General features: G+C 36.9%; 1 protein-coding gene across 2 annotated transcripts in view; it reads left to right on the top strand.

The window, feature by feature from the left end:
• Positions 1-25,166, top strand: part of LOC148852160 (uncharacterized) — an 86,171-nt gene extending 61,005 nt beyond the window's left edge. The window contains exons 8-11 of one of the 2 annotated variants that reach the window (XM_088944195.1): positions 7,761-8,445; positions 10,070-10,182; positions 20,433-20,688; positions 24,701-25,166. In XM_088944195.1, the coding sequence (XP_088800321.1) occupies positions 7,761-8,445; positions 10,070-10,182; positions 20,433-20,688; positions 24,701-25,003 (1,357 nt within the window). In that variant the 3' untranslated portion in view covers positions 25,004-25,166. The remainder of the gene's footprint in view (positions 1-7,760; positions 8,446-10,069; positions 10,183-20,432; positions 20,689-24,700) is intronic. The other variant, XM_088944196.1, reaches the window with a different exon arrangement.
• The last annotated feature ends 1,090 nt before the right edge of the window (positions 25,167-26,256 follow it).

Raw genomic sequence — 26,256 nt, 5'->3', positions numbered from 1 at the left:
ATTTTAATGTGAACACCAAATTGGTTGCGAATCTCAACATAAAATTTTTGGAAAATGGTAAACAATTCACTCCTTTCATTAAATAGAGCCACATCATCCTTGAATAATCATCAACAAAAATGACAAAATATCTATATCCATTGTATGGCATCACTTTATAAGGACCCCAAACATCTGAATGAACCAAAGAAAAAGGAGTCGGCACACGGTTATCAACCGTAGGACTAAAGGGAACACGATGATGCTTCCCCAACTGACACGAGTCACAATCTAAAACATAAAGTTGACTCAGCGAAGGAACCAAAGACTTCAAAACTTTCAGGGAAGGATGACTAAATCGATAGTGCCACTGGAGAGGGGAGAGAGATGACTGGAGATCTGTTGATGTTCTTCCACCACCGTCAAGATAATACAATCCACCAACTTCATGCCCTCCACCAATCTTCATCCCTGTCTTGAGATCCTAAAAAACACACGAAGAAGGGTAAAAAGTAATAGAGCAATTGAGTGACTTGGTCAACTTACTAACAGACATAAGGTTAAATGGAAATTTAGGGACATACAAAACTGAGGATAAAGATAAGGGGGTCATGTTAACATTGCCAACACCACAAATGGAGGATGTGGAACCATTAGCAAGGGTAACAAATTGTGATGTTGAACAATGAGAGAGGGAAGAAAACACACCTAGAGATCCAGTCATGTGATCAGAGGCTCCAGAGTCAATAATCCAAGGATTGGGTGTGGATGCTAAACAAGCCATACCTGAGTGTGCGAGAGTAGTCGTGTTCTGTTGAGATGTGGATTGGACAAACCTCTCATACTCATCAAAGGGAACACTCACAATCTCCTTCCCGGGAACATCTGTGGATGTAGGAGGCATCTGATCAACTGAACGACTCTCCTGTCTGAAACTAGTGTCACTAGTCATGGCATGATTGGCCCAAGTTGAGGGTGGACCATGCAAGTCATAGCAATAATTAATGGCATGTCCATCCATACCACAATGAGTACACCTCCTCGGACCCGAGCCACGTCCTCTGCCACGGGCTCCCCCTGAATCTCTACCTCTAGTACGACCACCACCATGGTTACATGTAGGTCCACCACCACCACTCCGGCCATATACCGGACCACTGCTACCACTACGGCCAGACTGAGCTCCCCGAGCTCCACCTCTAACACCATGGCCCCTTGATACTACAAAGGCTGATCTATCAAAAACATTAGAGTTCTCAATAGATCCAATGAAAATCCACCAAAGTTGAGCAAACACCTATTCTAAGGAAGGGAGAGCTGACTCTCCTAGTATTTGAGCCCGCACTGCTTCATACTCAGATTTCAGCCCCACCAAAAATCGAGTCACATCAAGTTGTTCTCTCTGTTATTGCTGAATTTTGACATCAGAAGTGAGGGGGTGATAAACATTCAACTCATTTCGAATGTTTCTCATACTAGCATAGTACTCCTCAAGACTCTGATTGCCCTGTTGCAGATTAAAGTATTCCTAATACAGCTGATATACTCCGGTTGTATTGTCTTGACCAGAATACAACTTCTTAGCATGGTCTCACACATCTTTGGCAGTGTCAAGAAACATGAAATTTACACTAATCTTGGGTTCCATACTGTTCCATAACCACGTTATAATTTATGCATCATCTTGCTCCCAGTCATCATACTCATGAGAATTAGTGGAGGGTTTCTCCTCCCTTATGTGTTTCACCTTCTTCTTTGCCTTCAGAAAAACTTCTACAGATTTAGCCTAAGGTACATAATTCTCTCCATTCAGTTTAATGGAGGTCATTTGAACATTTAGGTAGTCAGTAGGTATCATCACATTAGATTTGCTACCACTGCTATCTCACATTGCTGAATTCTATTATCACCAAATTCGGCATACAGCACACTACTTGATCACACTAATCACACTGGTTTCAGCACTTGTTATTGCTGATGATTGCACTCTTTACACCACAAACCCTACCCCACGACTACCTGAAATCTCACCACACTATATGAGGACCACTCCCCCTTCGAATCACACTAAAAACAGCATAAACCCTAGCACACTACAGTCTAAAATCCCACCATACGATCTGAAACATACTTCTTATTTGATTCATAACAAAAATATGCATAGAAATCTCTTACCTCATCACCCGAAAAACAAACCACACAAAAAAAATCAGACCACACAAGACACCAACTGCACCACACGAATCAGCCCTCTTCTCTTCATCGATTAGGGGAGGGCTTCTTAGAAACCACAGCAACCGACCATGAACAGCACAACTTGAGGCATAGAGACCTCAAAGGGAAGAGGGCAACCACTCCTTTTTATCCCTTTCCCTTATCTTCAATCGATGGCAGAGAAATCAAGAGAAAACCCTAGACTGAGTGCGCAGAAAACAGAAATCTGGGCAGATCCGAGTTGCTTAGCTGTGCTCTGATACCATATTATGATTCGGCCTGCCCTTGAGTTCTGTTAGTCTGATAACAGCCAAGAAGAGAGAAGAAGAAAGAAAAAAGAAAGAGAGAGAGAAAGGAGGAGAAAAGGAGAGAAGAAAAGTCTGGTTCGAATGAGAGAAAAATTACCTCTCCCATTCAGCCAGACATGTTTTATATTACTAACATAATGGAAAAGACACATGTGTCCTTACTTAAGTGAGGGACACTAGTTCTAATATAATATTACAGATCAGCAACCTCAACATAAGTATAAAGACAGAAATACCCCTACATACTCGACACTAACACTCTAGATTACTTAAATGTTCAAATGACATCTATTAAGTTAAATGGTGAGAACTATGTGTTGTGGGCGAAATCCGTGGAAGTGTTTCTAAAATCCAAGAAAAAGGTAAAACATGTGAGAGGAGAAACCCCCTTCCGATTCTCTAGGGATCAGTGATTGGGAACAGGAGGATGCACAAATCATGACCTGATTGTGGAACAGCACGGAACCTAAAATCAGTATGAATTTTACGTTTCTAGATACAACTAAAGAAATTTGGGACTATGCTAAGAAACTTTATTCCGGCTAAGATATTACCACTAGGGCATATCAGCTTTATCAAGAGTACTTTAATTTGAAGCAAGGTAACGAAAGCTTGAAGGAATACTATGCAAGCATGAGAAATATCTGTAATGAGCTTAATGTATATCATCCTCTGACTCCGGATGTTTCAGTTCAACAACAACAGTGAGGGAAAATTGATGTGACAAAGTTTCTAGTAGGTCTAAAGGCTGAATATGAATCGATTCGAGCACAAATACCGGGGGGGGGGGGTCTGCTCTCCCCTCATTTAAAGAAGTGTTTGCCTGTTTCCAGAGGATACCTATTGATTCTATAGAGTCTTCTTCTCTCTTGGACAGATCTGGTTTTGTGGTGACTAAAGGGGGAGGTCATGGAAATAGAGGTGGTGGAGGTGGTGGCCGTGGGTTTCCAGGGAACCAAGGTGGTCCTATGTTTAATCGTTCTAGTGGCCGTAGTGGAGGTCGAGAGTCAGGGGGAGGTCGTGGTAGAGGAAGAAGTAATGCAACTAGAAAATGCACATACTATGGATTAGAGGGGCACATTGTTAATTTCTTCTATGATTTACATGGTCCACCCAACACTTGGGCTAACCATGCTGTGACTAGTGGCAGTGGTACAGTTAGTGAAAATCAGCAAACTGATTAGACTCCTTCCACATCTACTAGTGCTTCTAGGAAGGAGATAGTGAGTGTACCACGTGAGGTATATGGGAAATTCCTTCAGACATCCTCTTAGCAGAACACAACTACTCTTGCCCATTCAGGTATGGCTTGCTTGGCTTCCAAACCTTCACACTGGATCATTGACTCTGGAGCCTTGGATCATATGTCTGGGACTCCAAATGTATTTTCTTCACTTTCTCAGTCTTCTACATCCCAAACAATTACCCTTGCTAACGGTTCTACATCTCCCATTTGTGGTGTTGGTGATGTTGATCTTACCTCCTTATCTTTATCATCTGTTTTATATGTTCCCAAGTTCCCTTTTAACCTTATGTCTGTTAGTAGATTAACCAAATTGTGAAAACCTTATTCAGTCCTAGGTTACAATAGAGAATAAGAAGAGGAAGAAGAAGAAGAGAAGAAGAAGAAGGGTTCGACCAATAGAGGAAAATCTGTCCCCTCTAGTCGACCCACTTGTATTTATCTCAAATAACCTTAGTTACAAAAAAAACCATATTGTCCCTCATAAGTGACGGGACACACAACTTAAACTTGAATAAAACAGACCTTTCACTCTCAAATGGATAAACCCAAATGACCAAAATACCCCTGTTCTATGAACTCTAACACTCCCCCTCAAGCTAGAGAGTATATGTCATATAGTCCCAGCTTGTCACAAATATAATCTACTCTTCCCCGAGACAATCCCTTTGTAAAGAGATCTACCCGTTGATTTCCCAAGCTCACATGAGATATGGTTATCACTCAATTGATCACTTTCTCTCTTACAAAGTGACAATCGACCTCAATATGCTTGGTTCTCTCATGGAAGACTGGATTGGAAGAGATGTGAACAGTTGCTTGGTTATCACAATGTAGTCTCATGGGTTTGTCAATTGAGAACCCCATCTCTTGTAACAAGTTCTTCAACCATACTAGTTCACATGTGGTATAAGCCATAGCTTTGTACTCAGCTTCTGCACTACTCCTTGCCACCACTGTTTGTTTCTTGCTCTTCCAAGTTACAAGATTGCCACCAAGGAAGATACAATACCCTGTAGTTGATCTCCTGTCTGATACAGAACCAGCCCAATCAGCATCTATATACCCTACTATCTCAAGAGTCACTCCACTTTCGTATAGAAAACCACGACCTGGAGCACCGTTCAGGTACCTAACAATCCTTAGAGCTGCTTCCCAATGAGGAATCTGAGGATGTTGCATAAACTGACTCACCATACTCACAGCAAATGATATATCTGGCCGGGTAATAGTCAGATAATTCAACTTTCCCACCAACCTCTTGTATTTTCTAGGATCATCAAACTCTTCACCTGCATCAACATTCAACTTAATTTGTTTATTACACGTTTAGTTAGGGAGTGGAGACCACAACATACTTGTTGGGACTCTTAGATTGGTGTTTTTAAGTCTTTTATTGATTTTTTTGTGTCATCCACCCTAAAAGGGCATATCAGTCATTGTATTTATTTTTTACTTAAAGTATAAATTATCAATAGGAGGGGGTGGCTAGATCTAAGAGCTCTCTCATTCTTTTCTCCATTCTATCTCTTCTTCTTTTCTCCTCACAAAAACTTCTCTTCTTTTCTTTTTCTTTCTCTACAACTTTTTGTTTTTGCAAATTTCTACTCTTTTCCTTCACATCCTTGTAATGAGGGCATTCCATCTCCTCCTCCTCTTGTGATCAACCTTGGTCTTGGCAATAGTTCTTCATCAGGCATAGTAAGAGGGCGGCTTTTGAAGTTGAATGCCCATCACAATCTAATCGGCGTTTGAAGTTGAATACCCATCACAATCTAACCCTTTGGACTCAGGTAATCTTGAACATTGTTTTAAAAGGCTTAAGCCTTGAGGTATGAGGCTTACACCTTGAGACAAGGCATATTGATTTTGCCTCAAGAGGTAAGCCTTACAACTTTGATGTGAGGCTTAAGCCTTTGTTAGAATGAGGCATAAGCCTCAAGCCTCAAGGTGTGGGGCATAGCTTTAGGCGTAAAAAGGTGTAGGCCTCAAGTATCAATGATTAATCAAGTTCTTAGTTTCTCTTGGATATATCAAGTGAGTTTTTTTCTAATTATTATAAATATAGCATCCCATGTTTATTTTTCTCATTTCTTTTTCTAATAGATTTATTTTCTTTTGATTTTTTTTTTTTGCATAGATCAAATTAACTTAGTTATTTTCTTTCTTCTAAACTATTGAATAACCATAAATAATCTAATATCCAATTACATGGATGATTCTTCATATGTTTTTTTTCTTCTAAATTAGTTATTTGAACTATTTGAGAAATTTGCATTTTGAAACATGAAATGTAAAATGTTTATAATTGTTAGTTGATTAGTTATTATTTTATTTATTGCTTAAATGTTGAAACCAAGGTTCAAAATATCGATAAGGTCGATACGTCAGTTGGGACGTATCGACTTGTATCTTGGCTTGCTCTTTTTTTTTCAAACTGGTTCATAGGGGTTGATTTAAGGCTCATCTACCCATTAAACCAGGTCAAACCCCGAAACATCCACTATAGGAGCATATCAAGAGGCCACCGATACGATATGTATCAGCCGACATGGCCTGATACGTTTCGAAGTTTTGAACCTTGGCTGAAACTTATTGCTTATAAACTTTTATTTTATGGATATTTATACCTTTTATCTTTCTGACCTGATATATTATATGTTATTTTTATCAATTTATAAACTTTAATTGATTTTATTCTTAGGATTTAAGGGTTACGCCTTGCAATGCCTAGAGGCATATGCCTCACCTTTTTGGGCCATTATGCCTCAACTACACCTTTAGCCTTTCAAAACCTTGATCTTGAACTCCCTAGTACTTCTATTACTAATACTGACCTTGATCTTCCTATTGCTATCCAGAAGGGAAAGAGAACATGTACCAAGTATCCCATTACTAATTATGTGTCGTATGATTCTCTCTCATCCTCCTATTGCCTATATTTATACCATTTTCTCTATTTTTATTCCTCACAATGTTACAAAAGTAGTGTAGTCTCCTCATTGGAAGGAAGCTATGAACCAAGAGATAGAGGCCTTGATAAAAAACCAGACCTGGAAGATAGTGTCTTGTCCCATTGATAAGGTTCTTGTTGGGTGTAAGTGGGTGTACACTATTAAGTATAGGGTTGATGGTTCAGTTGAAAAGTATAAGGCTTGATTTGTGGTCAAAGGATATATCCAAACCTATGGTATTGACTATCTTGTAACCTTTGCACCAATTGCTAAGATTAAGTTTATTTGTGTAATTATGTCACTTGCTACCCACTTTCCATGGCCTTTATATAAACTAGATGTGAAAAATGTTTTTCTTAATGGAGATCTGCAAGAAGAAATGTATATTGACTTAACTCCTGGAGTAAGCTTTCCTAATAGTGAAGGTAAAGTTTGTTGTTTGAAGAATTCTTTGTAAACAGTCTCCCAAAGCCTGGTTTGACAGGTTTAGAAATGTTGTTTTGAAGATTGGGTTCTCTCAGTCTCAAGATGACCACATTGTTCATAAGGAAATTTGATGGCAGTTGACTATGCTGATAGTATATGTTGATGACATTGTGGTGACTAGGGATGACAACATAGGAATCTTTCAATTAAAATCCTTGCTTCTAAATTTGAGATTAAGGATCTTGGTGATCTCAAATACTTTCTTGGAATTGAATACATTTGAAGTTCAATCAAATTTATAAAGATGATTATTAGTATTGAGAATGATGCTTAGCTTCAAAAATTAGATATAGAATCAATAAGAATATTACATGGAATTCTTTTACTTATATACATGTCCAATATCATAGTGAAGAGATCATGCTCTGTTCCCATATCCACATCTTTGTTAGCATTAATGTCTGGGCAGCATGGATTGTAACTTTTGTTCATATACAAGCTAAATGTCTATTACTTAGCTTTTGACAATTTCTCCATGTTAAATTGTATGGGATTCTTTGGCCTCCATCTTTATGTTTCACTTGATTTCTCATTTGTTTTCTCATAATGTTCCCCTAATGTTTCTCTTCTGAATAGGTCTGAAACTTGGTTGCTAGAATTTGTTGAATTTGGTGGTGAAATGAGACGAGATTTGTGGCATGCTTTTATTAGTGAATTAATTGCCTTGCATGAGTTTATACGTGAATATGGACCAGAGGATGGTGATCAATCAGTTAATTATGTATATGGTTCTCATAAAGGGAAAACAAGAGCTACCATAAGTGCAATTAACAGTGTTGCCAGACTACAGGCACTTCATTTTATTCAGAAGTTATCAGAAGATCCTGCTAAACTTGTTCAGTTCGCATATTTGAGAAATAAACCTAATGGTTATGTAGTTTGCCAGGCATTGGCTGTAAACTTTTGGGGTGGACCACTAGTTAAAAAATTTGCAGAGTCAGACCATGTAGAAATGAAAGGAACAAGGCCTTCAAATGAGGTCTCTGGTAGTATTCATGTCTTTGACATAGATGGAAGTGTTTACTTGCAGAAGTGGATGAAATCTCCATCTTGGGCAACTAATGCATCAGTTACCTTCTGGAAAAATTCTTCAATAAGACAAGGTCTAGTTTTGAATAAAAATCTTGTTGTGTCTGATATGACTCTTGTAGAAAAGGCAGCAATAACTTGCAAAGAGAAAATACAGGTTATTGAGAAAACACAAGCTACTATTGATGCTGCAATGCTGAAAGGGATCCCCAGTAACATTGATCTTTTCAAGGTACTTAATCTTTCTTAGTGCTTTTTTAATTATTTAATCTTTTTGACCTTAATTCTTAGACTGGGTTCTTGTATAGGTATTGCATTTCATCGCCCATAGGAGAAAATTATCGCATTCTTCCTGCTGAATTGCCTATAGAGTATACTGTCACTCATAAATTCTACGAATGTTCTATGTACAATTATGAAAATGTAATTATTTAATTTTTCTTGGTTTGTCATAATTGCTTTTCCCTTGATGTCTTTCTGAGTAACTACTAGTATTTGCCTATATCACTTCGCTTAGTTCAGTTATTGTGACTAATTTTGTATGGAGATCCTTCTCAGATAACATGAACCATAAATCTCCAAAAGCGTATATTTTCAGGGCCATTTCTTTTCAAAGAAGATGATAAAGAACTATTCAAAGAAATTGATAGGTCGGGGATGAGGAATGTGTTATTGATGACTAAGTATTCTATGAGAATTGTATATGAGGCTTAGGAATGAGAAAGATGGATTCGTGAAGGAGCTTAATTGCAACATGAATACCAGAATATGACTTCTTGAGGTGAAAAAGGCATCCAGGTTCATCAGCATAGGTTTTATTTAGTGGAAAGGGATCATGATTGGATTAAAAGATTTTATAAAAAACCTGTGGTCTTGAATTGGGGAGCGAGTGGAAATATTTAGAGATATTTCTTGATGCAGTATAGAAAATCTATGTGGGATTTGTTAAATGCTTTACAATTTATAAACTCTCTTTGAAGTTAGAAAGGATTGGGTGGTTTGTTGTGTCATGTGTCTTTCAGGAGGCCCTACACCGGGAAATTGCTTACTGTTTGGTTATTTTGATATTATTTGAGTTAAAAGTAAAACCTAGAAGTAAAGAACTTATGGTAATAGTTGAAGATTTGAAGGGTATGTCACTGTTGTAATATAACCTTGATCATTTATATATTAAATAAATCAACTCTCCATCTGTGGCATACTTCTATTTATACTAGAAAATTGACTACAATAACAAATTACTGATCAGCCCCTCAAGTAAAATTAGAGTGGATGACTATAAATGCTCTTCTGCCCACTCTTGTGACTTGGAATGAACCTTTGTTGGTGGAGGAAAGGAATAGCAATTGACTTTTATGGGGCATCCAGAAACAAAAAGATGAAATCCAATCCTAGGTTTAGGCTAACAGGGCTGGAAACCAAATCTTCTTCCTTGACAGGGCAGTGCTTTAGTGACATCCTAGGAGTCATACCTCCCATTTGATAACCATGAAAAACATGACAATCTGCAACTTTAGTGGTCATTGATGTGTGTGGTCTACTTGTTTGGGACCTTTTAGTTTCTCAAAAAACCAATATAAAAAGTATAAAAAATTCACAAACATTATAATTGTTATGAATATTATCACTAAGTAGGAATTGTAATCAAACATTTTAACATATGGCTTGATCTCTTAGACTGCTTTCTGTTCTGTTCTGATATCATGGACTTGTGCTTTATGCTATGAACTTTGTTTTACTTGAGATTTTTCTTATATGCTTTGCTGCTGTGAGGAATGGTTATTATAATCAATATTTTCTTCTTTTTCTATATGTGATTTCCTGGATCAACATTTTGGTGATTGGGCATTATTCAGGAGCTTATGCTTCCATTTGTGGTTGTTGCCAACAATTTTGAAAAGCTTAGGCACTGGGAGGAGCCACATTTGACAGTGTCTTTTCTTGCAGTTGCCTATACCATAATCTTTAGGTAAACTGGTTGATCAACTTCCATGCCATTACTTTTTCATTACTCAAACTCCACTCTACTAGCTTATTGCAAGGTATGTCTTGTAAATTGATTATTATGGAGGATCAAGTATATATTTATTGTTGCCACTTACTGAGCAAGTTCTTTATTTCATTTATCATGAAATTTTGAGCCTTCATAATTTCATGTCAATATAGCATTAAAATTTGTAAATTTAGGAAATTTTAAGAAGTAGAGAAAAATTAACCTATTTTAAAGGAGATACGAGGTGACCAGAACTCATAATACTTCAAGGACGTAATGTATAATAGGATAAGTTCAGTTGGCAAAGCGAATTCAGAATATATGATATAATTCCATAAAAAATTATAAAGCTGTCAATGGGCCAGGTTGGTTCAATAGACTCAAGATATGCAAATCTATAATATACTATGACAGGTACTATGAAAGATCAGTTCTTGGTCCAACTTCTAGAGTCCAATAATAATTTAGTTGGTATTTGGTCTACCTTGACCCAATCCAATTAAGGACGAAGATTTAAAATGTGATGTCAAGAGAGATGTCAATCCAAATAGAAGTCAAGCTAGGCTTTGTAGAGAGGAGAAGGAAGAATGTTGAATGAGAGGTGTGTGTTACTATTCATACCCTCAAATCTGCCATTTATATTTTGAGGGAAAATTACAATAAAGCCCTTACTTGGACGCCCAAATACAAACAGATTAGGAAAAGACCAAAAACACCCCACCCAAGCATTCTCAACACTCCCCCTCAAGCTGAGCATATATGTCAATCATGCCCAACTTGACAAAGTTCTTGTCAAACTTTGGATGGTGAACACCTTTAGTGAGGCAATCAGCTAGTTGATCTTCCGACCTTACAAAGGGAAGGAAATTTTCTCCACTAGCAATCCTTTCTCTAATTAAGTGTTTGCTACCTCAATATTTTTTCTACAATCATGTTGAATAGGATCATGAACAATGTTTATGGCTGCTTGATTGTCACAATAAAGTCTCATCGCAGTATCAGCTTGTATGCCCATATCGGTCAATAATGTCTTCAACCAAAGCAGTTCAGACACCCCATGAGTCATTGCCTTGTAATCATCCTCAACACTAAAACGAGCAACAACTGGTTATTTCTTACTTCTCTATGAAACCATATTGCCTCCAAGTCATAGTAACCAGATGTAGATCTTCTATTATCATCAATGGACCCTGCCCAGTCAACATCTGTTTAATCCTCAATTTTTAGGTGATAATGATTGGAGTATAACATTCCTTTACTAGGACACCCTTTCAAATAAGCTAAAATTCTATTAATTGCTTGCATGTGAGATGTTCTAGGTTCATGCATATATTGGCTAACCATTTCAACAACATAAGATATGTCAAGTCTAGTTAGACAAAGATATAGGAGATGGCTCACCAATCTCTGATCTATCCTTCTATCTAGAAGAACTCCTTCAGTAGAACTCAACTTGTGGTTAAGATCAATTGGAGTTTCTACAGGCTTGCACCACAATTTCCCAACTTCATGGAGCAAGTCAAGAACATACTTCCTTTTTGAAAGAAAGATTCCCTTCTTGGATCTTGCAACTTCAATGTCAAGAAAATGTTTAGGATCACCAAGATCCTTAGTCTCAAATTCTAAAGCAAGGAAGGATTTTAATTGAGAGATACATGTAATGTCATCACCCATCACATAATGTCATCAACATATACTATCAACATTGTTATTCTACCATTAACTCTTCTTACAAACAAAGTATAGTCTGCCTGAGATTGAGAGAATCCAATATTTAAGATAATATTTTTAAATTTGTCAAACCAGGATCAAAGGGATTGCTTGAGCCCGTATAAAGCCTTCTTCAAGCGACAAACTTTCCCTTTGCTATTAGGAAGGCTTACTCTAGGTGGTAAATCCATATAAACTTCTTCCTGTAGGTCCCCATTAAAAAGGCATTCTTCACATCCATCTAATATAAATGTGGAAAAAATAAAGAGGAAGAGAAGAAGAAATGAAGAGGGAGAGAAGAAATACTTTTGTATTGATAATGTGTTGATAAAACATGTTGAGCATACAACTTAAATAAGAAAAGATAGGAGAGACAAACTCCTAGGATCTCTCTAAATTACTCCTAGAATCTCTCTCAATTAGGGATTGATTAAATCTTTCCTTTAATCCTAGGATATGACTTTCCTAATTTTATTCAAATCTAATCGTTCCTAAATTTATTCAAATATGTAATCAATCAAATCAAATCTGTAATCAATCAAATCAAATCTTTCTAATGCAGCAAATCATATCTTTCTTAATTTTCCGCAAATCATATCTTTCTGACACTCCCCCTCAAGTTGGTGCAAATATATCTATCATGCCCAACTTGCTAACTTGAAGTTCAAATGGCTGTCTCAACAAGCCCTTAGTCAAAACATCTGCAACTTGCTGCGTGGTTGGTACAAACGGAGTGCAAATTATTCCTTCTTCAAGCTTCTCCTTTATAAAGTGTCTATCAATCTCAACATGTTTAGTCATGTCATGTAGAACCGGATTATGAGCAATGCTGATAGTTGCCTTGTTATCACAATACAGTTTCATAAGTAAACTCACTGGTCTCTTAAGATCTGCTAGCACCCTCTTTAGCCAAAGAACCTCACACACTCCTTGAGTCATTGATCTGAATTCAGCCTCAGCACTACTTCTAGCAACTACACTTTGCTTCTTGCTTCTCCAAGTAACTAAATTGCCCCAAAGAAATGTGCAGTACCCCGAAGTTGACCTTTTATTTTATCAGTGACTGAGCCTGCCCAATCCGCATTTGTATACACTTCAACCCCTCTCTTCTTATTTTTCTTGAAGAGGAGTCCTTTTCCTGGTGTGACTTTTAGATACTTAAGAATTCGATACACAGCTTCAAGATGCTCTTCGTACGAGGAGTGCATAAATTGACTCTCCATGCTCACAGCGAAGGCAATGTCAGGACGTGTATGTGACAAGTAAATCAATCTTCCTACCAGCCTTTGGTATCTACCTGCATCTACTGGAACCCCATCCTTAACTTCTCCGAGCTTAGCCTTAACTTCTATCGGAGTGTCTGAAGGTTTGCATCCACTCATTCCATTTTCTTTCAAGAGGTCTAGAATATATTTTCGTTGCAAAACCACAATGCCCTTCTTTGATCTAGCCACTTCCATTCCAAGAAAGTACCTTAGCTGGCCTAAGTCTTTAATCTCGAATTCCTTGGCTAAGCTCTGCTTTAGTCTGCTCATCTCTTCAATATCATCTCCAGTCAAGATTATGTCATCAACATAGACAATCAGAACCGATACCTTGTCTTTGGTGGATCTTTTTGTGAAAAGAGTGTGATCAGATTGTCCTTGACTATATCCTTGACTTTTAACGAACCTTGTGAATCTTTCAAACCAGGCTCTAGGAGACTGTTTAAGTCCATATAGAGACTTTTTTAGCTTGCATACCTTAGTTCCAAACTTCTCAGTGAAACCAGGTGGAGGCTCCATATATACTTCTTCAAAGTCTCCATTCAAAAAGGCATTCTTCACATCTAGCTGATTTAGTGGCCAGTCAAGATTAGCTGCAACAGATAAGAGTACTCGAACTGTATTTAGTTTTGCCACTGGAGAAAAGGTCTCAGAATAGTCCACTCCATATGTCTGAGTAAAGCCTTTAGCTACATGGCGAGCCTTGTATCTCTCCAAGGATCCATCTGAGTTGTACTTCAGAGTGAACACCCATTTACAACCAACAACTGTCTTTCCATCCAGCAGATCCACTTTCTCCCAAGTAGCATTCTTTTCCAAAGCTCTCATCTCCTCAAAAACAGCTTCTTTCCACTCAGGAACATTTAGAGCCTCCTGGATACTGTTAGGAATGGATACACTAGACACTTGTGAAATTAAGGCACAATATGAAGGTGAAATATTTTTGTAAGATACAAAATTTGACAGAGGATGTTTTGTACAAGACCTAACACCTTTCCTATACAAGACCTAACACCTTTCCTAAGAGCAATGGGAAGATCAAGCTGATTGGAAGAATTAGAATTACCTGGAGGAATATTTTCAGGTATTTTTGGAGAATCATCATGAATTTCATGATCCACCCTCAGATCAGATTCTTGTTGATGCTGCCAAATAGTGCCCTCCTTTTCAGTGCTAGATGTTCCCTTGAATATACAAGGCCTTTATACTGTTTTGCACACATCTATGTTGTTTCAGCTTTTTTATTTTGAGATGGCATCACCAAAGGTTGTTCATTTTCAATATTTAATTCATTTGTTTCCACTGATTTTGTATTTTTTGCCTCACTTTCTTTTGGTGACTGGTTGTGAGGAACATCATTATGGACAAATTCAAACATTAAATCAGAACCATCTAAAAGACCATCTCACTAGTGTTGCTCTCCCCCTAAAGATGGGAGTGTCTGTAGTATGAGGTTCCTTCAAAGAATGTGACATCCATAGTCACAAACATCCTTTTCAAAATTGGATCAAAGCATTTGTAACCTCTCAGTTTAGCATCCCCAATCATCTTCCCCGAGGTTAAATCCTTAAATTTACAACAAGAAGACCAAAAATTAACCTGACAATTATGATCAAGGGTTAGTTTGCTGACAGATAAAAGATTGTATGATAGGTTAGGAACATGTAGAACATCTTTAAGGTTTAGAGAAGGAGAAATAGACACAGTTCCTTTCCCAGCAACAGTAGCAAAGGAACCATCTGCAATTTTAACCTTTTGATTCCCTGCACAGGGTGTATATGAAGAGAAGAATTGTGAAGTGTCAATCATATGATCAGTGACACCTGAATCTAATATCCAAGAGCCATTAGATTTGGTACAAGCAATGGCTGTAGTGAAAAAATTACCTGATTGGGCTAGAGAGCAAGATGGGTTAGAGTTTCTTAACGATTGAGATTGAAACATTTTATATAAGTGCTCTATTTGTTCCTTTGTGAAAGGAAGAGACTCTGAGGATGATTGTTGCCCTAGATCCGAATTGCTTACTTGAAGCGCGCGGACATCTCCCCCTGACTTGTTGTCACTGTCTGATTTTTTCTTCCAACCTATTGGTTTGCCGTGCAGCTTCCAGCAGGTTTCCCGAGTATGCCATGGCTTTTTACAATGATCACACCAAGGCCTTTGCTTTCCTCCTCGTTTATCTCCGTTTACGTCTGCACCTCGGGCCACAAGAGCGGACCCTTCATTCTTAGTTTTTGTTTCATTAACATTCTTCAACATCACTTGTCGTCGTGCTTCTTCTCTACACACTTCTGAAAAAACTTCTCTTATGGTAGGCAAGGGCTTTCGCCCTAAGATACGTCCCCGAACCTCATTGAGTTCTTTATTCAAACCAGCCAAGAAGACAAAGACTGACCTCTTTCTATCTTCTTTTTGTACTAAGCACCGTCACTCAGACTTTCCCATTCTTCTTCTTCAAATAAATCCAGCTCCTGCCAAACAGCCATCATCTCATTATAATAAGTAGTTACTTCACGCTTACCTTGCTGCATCTTCCACATTCGGGTATTCAGTTCGAACAGTTGTGAATGATTGTCCAGATCTGAATAGGTTTCCCTAACAGCTTCCCACACATCACGAGTAGTCGGCAGGAACATGAATGGTTTTCCAACCACAGGATCCATAGAGTTGATCAACCAGGCGGTAACCATTGAATTTTCAGAATGCCACTGCCTGTACTTTGGAACATCAGTGGTTGGCGGTTTCACTTCGCCATTCAAATAGCCGAGTTTCCCTTTGTCGTCAATCACAACCGCACGGACTGAGACCACTCAAGATAATTCTTTCCATTCAATTTGTGAATGGTAATTTGAAGAAAATTCTCAAAAAGAGAGATGGTCGCTGACTGAATACCTCCCTCCAAAGATGTCACACCACTGGTAGCATCCGAAGAGGCTGAACCAGAGCCAACCATGGTGGCCTTAAAATTCATGATCGGACCCTAAAGCTCTGATACCATGTGGAAAAAATAAAGAGGAAGAGAAGAAGAAATGAAGAGGGAGAGAAGAAGAAATACTTCTGTATTGATAATGTGTTGATAAAACATGTTGAGCATACAACTTAAATAAGAAAAGATAAGAGAGACAAACTCCTAGGATCTCTCTCAATTACTCCTAGAATCTCTCTCAATTAGGGATTGATTAAATCTTTCCCTTAATCCTAGGATATGACTTTCCTAATTTTATTCAAATCTAATTGTTCCTAAATTTATTCAAATCTGTAATCAATCAAATCAAATCTTTCTAAATTTGCAGCATCATATCTTTCTTAATTTTCCGCAAATCATATCTTGCCGACAATAAAGGCCAAGAGTAGTGGGTAGCAAGAGACATGATCATCCAAATAAGTTGATTTTAGCAACTGGAGGAAAGGTTTCTAGATAATCAATGCCATAAGTCTGAGTGTATCCTTTGGCCATAAGCCGAGTCTTATACCTCTTAATTGAACCATCTTCCTTGTGCTTAATGGTCTAAATCCACTCGCACCCTATTCTTATCCTTGGGACAAGAAACAACATCCCAAGTTTGGTTCTTTATTAGGGCCTCCATCTCTTGGTCTATAGCTTCCTTTTAGTGTGGGGACCACATTGCCTTTGCAACACTGCGAGGATGGAAATAAAAGAAATGGCAGAAATATAAGCATAATAGGAAGGTGAGAGAGCATCATAAGACACATAGTTAGTAATGAGATACTTGTTGCATGTTCACTTTCCCTTTCAGATGGCAATAGGAAGATCAAGGTTAGGATCAGTAACAAAATTATTAGGGAGTTCAAGATTACCCAAGTCCAAAAGTTCAGATTGTGATGGGCATTCAGCTTTAGGAGCCACCCTTTTATTGCACCTATTAAAAACTACTGCCAGGACCAAGGTGGATACACAAGACGAGAAGGAATACCATTGGTACAAGGATGAGGAGATATAGGGACAAGAATAGGAAGACAAAAGGAAGTTCAATCTTCACTTGCATTATCCCCCTGAAGAGGACGTGATGACTACAAAAAAGAGGACTCCAAAATGTAACATTTTAGAAACATGTCTCTTTCCAAAGAGAGGATCAAAACATATGTAACCTTTCTAGACAGGAGAGTAACCATGGAATACACATTTGATTGATTTAGGATCAAATTTGTGCCAAGGATGACTCATCATGAACAAAACAAACACAACCAAAGATGGGTAAATAAGAGAGGTTAGTTAGGGAGGAGAAGTTAATGAGATACACAATTGCCTTGACAACATCGCCCCAAAAATAGGTAGGAACATGAGTTTGGAACAATAAACAGAGAAGATGGTTCAACATTATCAAAGGACTGGAATTTTGCTGGTCCTATGTCACTTCTATATATCTAAAGAGCCACCTTGAGAGCAATCAGATCAATAATAATGTTCACCTCTTGTTTGTTGTTGAAGATTCTAGCGTTCTTCCCAATCTTGTGGCTTATTTATGCTAACTCGTTATCAATTGTCAGAGAAGCCAATTGGTATGGGACTTATTTCAGCCATTATTGTTTTCTGATTTGGTGAGAAAAAGAGAGATATAGACTATGCAGCTTAGAAGGTTTGTGGTTTTAATTCCCATATCTATTGTACTATTCTTCATAGTGATTCGTGATTTTCTCTCTCCTGTGGAGTTACACCTTAGTGCTGAACTGCATAAATCTGGTAGGGGTGCTCACAGTTCTGTTAACTGAACCGTGGGTGTTTTTTTCCAAACCGAACTGATTGGTAACTGGTTGATCGGTTTGATTTTCGACCGGTTCAGTTCTTTGGTTTTTCAGCTTTTTAATTTATAATATATATTATAAATACATAAATACATAATATAAATACTATAAATATATGTAATATATTATATTATAAATAATATATAAAATATTATATATTCTAAATTTATATATTAATATATATGGAAAACATATATAATATACATGAAAATTTTATATAATCTATCTATCTATCTATCTATCTATCTATCTATCTATCTATATATATATATATATATATATATACCAGTCAGTTTGGTTGACTGGACCTTTTTTTTGTTTGGTCTCATTGGTCCAGTTTGGCTTTTCAATTTTTGATGAGCACCCCTAAAATCTAGTAAATCTGTTGTTTATTTTTGCTGGGTGTTTTTTCTTTTTATGTTTCAGGTATGATTTTATTGCCTAGATATGATGCGTGGGTTCTACTTTTTTGCTCCAAGAACTTGGCTTTTCTGTCCATCCAAAGTTAAGAGCAGAAACAGTCTTTGTTCTTTACATACACACACACACATGGAGGATGTGGTGCCCGATTTGTAGTAACTTCTCTGAAGCATAGTTTTCAAGGTGCCAAGGCAAGGCTAGGCGTCAGGGGGGCACCTTGTTGCCTAGTCGCCTAGGCAGGCACCTAGGCATTGCCTAGTAACCTAGGCAGGGACCTAGGCGATGGATTTTTTTATGTAGAAAAAATAGATCCTAGGGTAGTTCCCTAAGTACCATAGCCATATTTCCTTAATAATTATTCATAATTTTCATAAGAAAAGTATAGGGTTCATGTTAAAGTATAGAAAATCAACATATTCATGAGAAGAAAAAGAAGAAGGAAAAGAAAATTCAAAAAATATAGGGGCTGAACCCTCATTTTTGTTATAGGAAAAGAAGAAAAGAAAAAGTAGTAGTAGTAGTAGTAGAAAATGTGTTGATTAGACAAAATTTTAAGTTCTTCCCTACTTATTGGTTCAAGTTTTAAAGTCTTTGAGGGTTCAATACAGCATTTAGCAATGTTTGTATTGATTAAACCCTAACAAATAAGAAAATAAGAAAATAATAAAAAGAAATTAGTATATAAACACACAAAAATGAATTTTTAGTTAAATAGTGCCTATTTTATAATTATAATGTCAAAAAATAAAGAATAAAAAAGTATTTTACAACACATAGTACAAAACTGCTTGGTGATTAGACGAGGTGTGCCTCAAAGGGCGCATCGTCACCTAGGCGTCACCTTGACAACTATTGCTCTGAAATACACCACATGAACTTTATTCTTGTTTCAATTATAAAATCTGAGGCTGTTAAACATGAGAAATGGGTTTGAGTCTGAGAGAGACCACTTTGTGCAAAAAAAAAAAAAAATGCCATAGAGTTAGTCTCTATCCTGTCCACCCCTCCCAAAGCCCCAGATATCTAGGACAATAATTAGGTTATAGCTTTCTACTTTATATACTCCTGAGCCAACCACATGTCACTGCAAACACTTAACAAACTTATGTGTGTTGAACAGCATAAAGGCAATAAGGCATATATAGTTCATTGGGGCTTGTGGAAAGAATGAAACCCCAATAAAAAAGTGAAGCAAAATCTAGCCCAACCCATACAACTTGTACATATCTTTCTTCATTGTGGATTGGATTTGTTCAAAGGTATCCAAATGATTAGATGACAATGGGAAAAGAGACGTTTTAGCGAGGCACTATATGCATATCTATGCTTTATTTGTTTTTTATTTTTTCTTTCCTTGAAGGGGTGGTCAAAAGAAAGTAGGAGGTGAATATATTGATTGTATATCAGTGTCATATGTAAGTATATTAGTAGAGATACATCCACAAATGGGTGAAGCTCTTCTGTTATCTTTTTGTTTTCTCAATGCAAGCACGGATGTTCTCTTTTCTGTCCTACATCAGTTTCAAGTACTTTTCCTAAAACAGTTACTGTTTACATATATCAAAAACATATATTATTATTTTAAGTAGTTACAGATAAATAAAATAAGTTGCTGTTGTTATCGACCTGTTCGATGCTTAGTCCTCCAAAGTTATTGCATCATGTGTATCAACTAACTAGTGACGGATGCAGTTGAAATGGGACATAACAAAGTAGTAGGTCAACCAGCTATAGTTAACACTGGTAATAGTGGCAAGATTGATGGTCTATTTTGTTGGAACACTGTTTTCGTTGTACATATGATATATTGTGTAAAGTAACTTTTTTCTCCTCTATTTTGTGCGTCCTTACAAAAGATTTGATTACTCAATTGCCTATAGAAATAATTTACTCCCACCTTTTTGATAATTATATCAAAAGTTGATGTTGTAATAAGAATTCCACAAGTATTTCCTCTTTCTAATTTTGTTTTTGTAGGCATGCTTTTTATGGTGATGGCACTTCCTCCCTTTGCACAAAAAAAAGCCCTGACATATATATTCTGTTTTCTTTTTTTTTTCCCTCCAGAAACCTGCTTTCATATGCATTTCCTGTTGCATTGATGATTCTAGCAGCTGTCATGCTGTTGTTAAAGGAGCTTAAAGAGCATGGTCGTCTAGGAAGATCTTTCGGGAAAATTATAATACATGATCAGCCACCTTCAAGTACAATTCAAAAGATCATAGCTTTGAAAGAGGCAATGATTGACTTAGAAAATTACCTGCAGAATCTGAATGTTGCACTTCTAAAAATTCGTACAATTTTTCTGCCAGGTCAACCCCAGGTGTGTTTTCCGGACAATTGAATGCTTGCCATAAGAAAATTTATGGGATCATATATGGTAGTTAGGGTGAAGTGCAAACAATGATCATTAGATGCTTGTCAAGTGTATTCGTTTAATTGGAAGATGATGACATTATTGATATAGTCATTGTTTTCCAATGATGGTTTAAAGTCGCTACAAGTTCTGCATTAAAGAACTTGGCTACTAGAGTATGATATAGAATGCAGGCATAAAATGACAACCGTGTTTGTTCTGAAATCTTATTGAATAAGAATGAGTTTCCCCCAGTTGCATATGTTCACGGTTTTTTTTTTCTGGGTTAGACATATATTTTCAAATATAATCTGTAGGATATTTAAATGTACTGATACCTTCCCTTGTATGGCTGTCAATGTATTCACCAAGCCCAGATACTGATTCTCTAGACTCAGCTGGATATAATCAATACATAATTGTGTCTTGGCCACAATAACAGAAATATATGATGCACATGAAATCTCTTTATTTCAACAGAAAATGTGAACCAAAATGAGAGAATTTGTTAGAATTATGAAAAACTGACTAATTTATAGATGAATTACTCATCTTATAAATAAGGCCTACAAAGTATTAGGAACCTTGTTACAAATCCTTCTAGAAAAGCTCTTCATGTAAATGAAAACCATAGAAGGCCATTATCCAATGTTGGTCCCGAATATTTGGAACCTTGGGAGGGGTTGACTGCATACAGATCTAACTTCACACTTGTACTGATCATGAAAGTACATATAGAAATGTTAGAGTTGGTCTTTTAACTCATTCTTCTGATGAGAAAAGCCATGACAACCATGCTAGATTTCCTTTATTTCTTTCATTTTTCCTTTTTTTTTTTTTAATTTGGGGTTTTTGCATGCCAGTTGTGCATTTCCTCATCGGCTCATCCTTTTAGTTGTCTTGTTCTCTTATCTGCTTTTGTTTTTGATATATTTCATTTCTGAGAATAAAAATGCTATCACAACCACCGAAAAAGCAAAAAGAAAAAGGTTCAACAGTAGATTGCACATCCACATACATAAGGGTAATGCAAGGGCAAAAAAGGCCAAGATTGGATCTTTTATATTTTATGTATTTTTAAATAATAAGGGTGTTTTAGTTATTTTATACTGTCCTTGGGATCCTGTCTAGTAGTTTGATATGTCAAAGTTTAAAGTTTCAGTCTTTCAGAGTCATAGAATAAGTAGTTTGAGTTATCATGTTTTCTTCAAATTGAAATACTTTAGCGGCGATTCAGTAATCGTCTGTTTTTGTGTCTTACTAGTATCCTTATGAGTCTACAGACTATAAATACGTAAGGATGTGATTCCAATGCCCTAGAGTGATTCCAATATCTCATGACTGATTCTGGGCTCTCTCTCTCTCTCAATCCTTTAAATGGAGGTTGATATTTGACAAGTGCAGAATTGCTTCTTAAAATTGTTGGCATCTGACACGTGGAGGTTCTCCTTAGGAGTATCAATACTTGTGATGCACTTCAAAAACAGATCTAACTGGTGTCTTTCTCCCATGCATGTCTTGTTTGTGATGCTAGTGGTGAAATAGCTCATCACTTACCAATCTCCTATTTATTTGCCTCCACTATTTGAGAGTTCTCTAATATTGTTGGCTTTATATGAGCCCCCTGTTATGATCCATTTGTCCCATAGTATGGGATGCTAATGTGAGATATCCCACACAGGTAGTATGGGATGCTGTTGTGGGGTATATATGTGCTTGGATTCCCTCCCTCTAACAGCTAGCTTTTAGGGGTGAGTTCTCCTAAGGCACATAACAAATGGTATCAGAGCCTACACTTTGCCTCCCAGTTGTAATCGTGTGCGGCACAGGTGGTGACACCAGTCTTACAGTGTTTGGCCGGAACTAGATGAACTAGTGCAAGGCCAGCCCATGTGGGTGCCAGGACTGCGGAGCGTAATGGAATGTTGCGATCCATTTGTCCCATGTTGGTAGTATGGGATGCTAATGTGAGGTATCCCACATCGGTAGTATGGGATGCTGTTGTGGGGTATATATGTGCTTGGGTTCCCTCCCTCTAACAGCTAGCTTTTAGGGGTGAGTTCTCCTAAGGCACATAAAACCCCCATTATATTTGGCCAGCCTCTTCAATCAAAACTACCTCTTGCTGTCTCAGAAAATAGGGAGTGTTTTATGGAAATGCACAAGAGTAGCTGTCATTTGAGCTATATGAAAAGAAAGGAACTCAAAAACCTTTAAAGGGAAACAAAAAAAGAGGGAATAATAGAGAGTATACTATGATAAAGTAGCAAACTGGGTCAAGACTAAGGAAGTGTTTAGCCCTTTTCACATTGGATTGAAAATGGTTCTTGATTCATCTACAGTTAGGATGTCATTCATATCCAATAATGTAATCCCCGGAACATTGGGTCTATAAAGTTGAATTTTGATGGAAGTTCAGGTGGTAACCGAAGACCTTCAGCAGATGTGGAGTCCTTAGGAGAAATAGTGGAGAAATTCTAGCACTCTACTTGGGACCAATTGGCTATAGTAACTCAGCAAGGGAAAACTACTAGCAGTTAAGAAAGGAATGAAAATAGCTAAGACAACTAATTTCAAGAAAATTGTCGTTGAAGAGAACTCAAAGTTGGTAGTTGTCTGGCTAAACAACAATCAGGCATATAGACTCATAGACAGCTTGTTAGGAAGACAAGAAACTAGCAAAAGAAGTCAAAACAACATTCCAGTGGGTGCAAAGGGAAGCAAATAGCAAGAGAAGTGAAAGCAACAAGGGGTCAATGAGTTTCATTTAGGGGTGCAAGTCGGGTGGGTTGGGCTGGGTTTATAGCCAACCCAAGCCTGAACCTAAAATTTGGGCTTAAGGCCCGAGCCCGAGGTCAAGCCTAACCTTCCCAACCCAAGCCCAGCCCGCACTGTAATTTGATGCACTCAGGTTGGGCTCAGGCCTGGACCGGGCTCGAGTTGGTCAATGAACTCACTCTAAAATTATACATATATATGTAAATATATATACATATTTATGTATACATGTAAATATGTATGCAAAATATGTATGTATATATTTAAATATGTATACAAATGTATATATATATACACACAATTATGTATGCAAAATTTGTATATATATATATATATATATATATATATATGTGTGTGTGTGTGTGTGTGTGTGTGTGTGTGTGAATGTATATAGTTGGGCCAGGCTTGGGCCAGGTTCAGGCTACCTTGAGCCCAGCCCAAGGACCGAAAATCCAAGACCAGCCTGTGTAAAATTTCAGGCTCGGGCTGGGCCAGGCCAAGTTGCACGCCTGGTTGCATTTATTTTGGGCTTCAATATAATGTGTAACACATAGGGATGCTAGACATTCTATATATTATATATTCCTTGGTCTTGTCCTTTGAATGTTGCCAACCATAGCCGGATGCTTCTCTACCTACCTGAATTTACAAAAGTTTCTTTCATCATGACTAGGCTGACAAACATGAGAATATGGGTTCAAGTCCAGTAGCAGCCACTTTGTGCAACAAATTGCCAAGGTTAGGTCTGTGTTCTTACCCCTGCCAAGATCTCAGATAGCCAGGACCAACATTGTCTAGTGGCCTTCTTATAATGAACCATATCTCTTACTGGTTGTAACTATCTATTAGCAGGTTTGTTTTTAATTCTCAACAAATTACATGTATAATATACTGACTAGATTTCCCCATAATTGCAGAAATTAGAAAATCAGAAGATGGGTTGCAACTTATTAATATTGCTCTCAACGAACTGAAATTTATACACTTTATGTTATTTCAATGCTCTCTGTGCAGATAACTTGTTTTTTCCCCATAATTGCAGAAATTAGAAAATCAGAAGATGGGTTGCAACTTATTGATATTGCTCTCAACGAACTGAAATTTATACACTTTATGTTATTTCAATGCTCTCTGTGTAGATAACTTGTTTTATATATATTTAAATTATCTGCTTATGGTGTTCAGCCCAACTTACTTGCAGATAACAGCTGAGGTTTCTCTGGTACTGTTGGCTGTTGCATTTATTCTCCTTGTTGTCCCTTTCCGCTTCGTCCTTGCATTTTTACTTCTTGATCTGTTCACACGGGAGCTTGGGTTTCGTAGAGAAATGGTTATAAGGTTCTCAAGCTTCTTGAAGGAACGTTGGGATAGTGTACCTGCAGCTCCTGTGGTTATATTACCATTTGAGAGTGATAAAGCTGGGTCTGCTGATCTAAGCAAGGCAATTGATGGTCAAGGACAATTAGAGATAACAGACTTCACCCAAAAGTCCAGACCTACTTAATTGTATCATTTTCATGGTTGTACAGGACTATATCTATTACCTTATAAAAAGGAGAGTTTCTTCCTCCATTCAAACTTTTGTATTGGTTTCCCTACCTTTCCTTCAAACCAAATACAGCCTTAATTATTTTCACATAAAACCCTTAAATATTTTTTGTTTTCAATTATGTCTTTGTTTAATTGATTATTCATTTTCAGATTCCATTCCTATCCTGAATAGGGTAAGAAAGAATCTAGGAAGTAGCTTAAATAGATGATAAAATAAGAAAACATGGGTTAGGGTAGTTTTTTCTTGTGCATAGAACATTTAAGGAAGTAGATCTGTTACAAGTTAAAGGGATTAGTAGAGATAGGGTTAGACCAAAAAAGGACAATAAGACAGATTGAAGTAGTAAGAAATGATTTAAGCATTTGTAATTTACAAGAGATATGACACTAAACAGAATGAAAATTGCAAAACAGGATTCATATAGCCAACACCCATAGCTGGAATAAGGCTTAGAAGAAGAAGATGATGATGATGATGATGATGATTTTCCATTCTTGTCTTCCACATCTCTGTCCACCCTTTGTCCCCTATGGCTGCAAACGGATTAAATCAATCTAGTGGAGGGGCCCTACGTTGTAGGGGCAAAACATGATGGTAAGTGGCTTGTCAAAGGTAAATTATTATATAGGAAAACAATTTGCAAAAGGTAAATTTTTAATTAAAAGTTTATTGCACACAATATCTATTTAAAATAAATAAATATTTATGGATAATGATATATTTAATTTAATAAAATAAAACAATAAATAAATAATCACGGCCATCGGGCAATAGAGTAAAAGAGAGAGAGAGAGAGATGACTTTTGTCATTGTACTTATGTTTTATATAGTGGAATAATCGTAAATAGTTAAATAATAATTAATTTAATTTAATAAATAAATAAATTTATAAAACAAATGAGATAAATAGACAATCGAGTGAGAGAGTAAATATATATATATATATATATATATATATATATATATATATATATACACATGATTCTGTCTTACTTTGCTAGAAATATTAATTTGTTAGATTATTAAATTATTAACTAATTAAATAATTTAGTAAAATAAGTAAACAAATAAATAAAATTTTATGTATTATCAACACAAGATTGGTAAAGGTTATCTAAAATTATTTAATTAATTAATTTAGTGTTGTTAATGGATTAGGCTGAACTAATGGGCTATCAAGCCCATGAATAGGCTTAACCCAATTC

The sequence above is a fragment of the Nelumbo lutea genome, chromosome 5 (genome assembly GCF_056320005.1).
Source record: "Nelumbo lutea isolate HS-2025 chromosome 5, American lotus-T2T, whole genome shotgun sequence".
In the NCBI taxonomy this organism is placed as follows: Eukaryota; Viridiplantae; Streptophyta; class Magnoliopsida; order Proteales; family Nelumbonaceae; genus Nelumbo; species Nelumbo lutea.
Note: the sequence above shows the minus strand (reverse complement) of the source record. Positions and strands in the feature narration are given on the sequence as shown.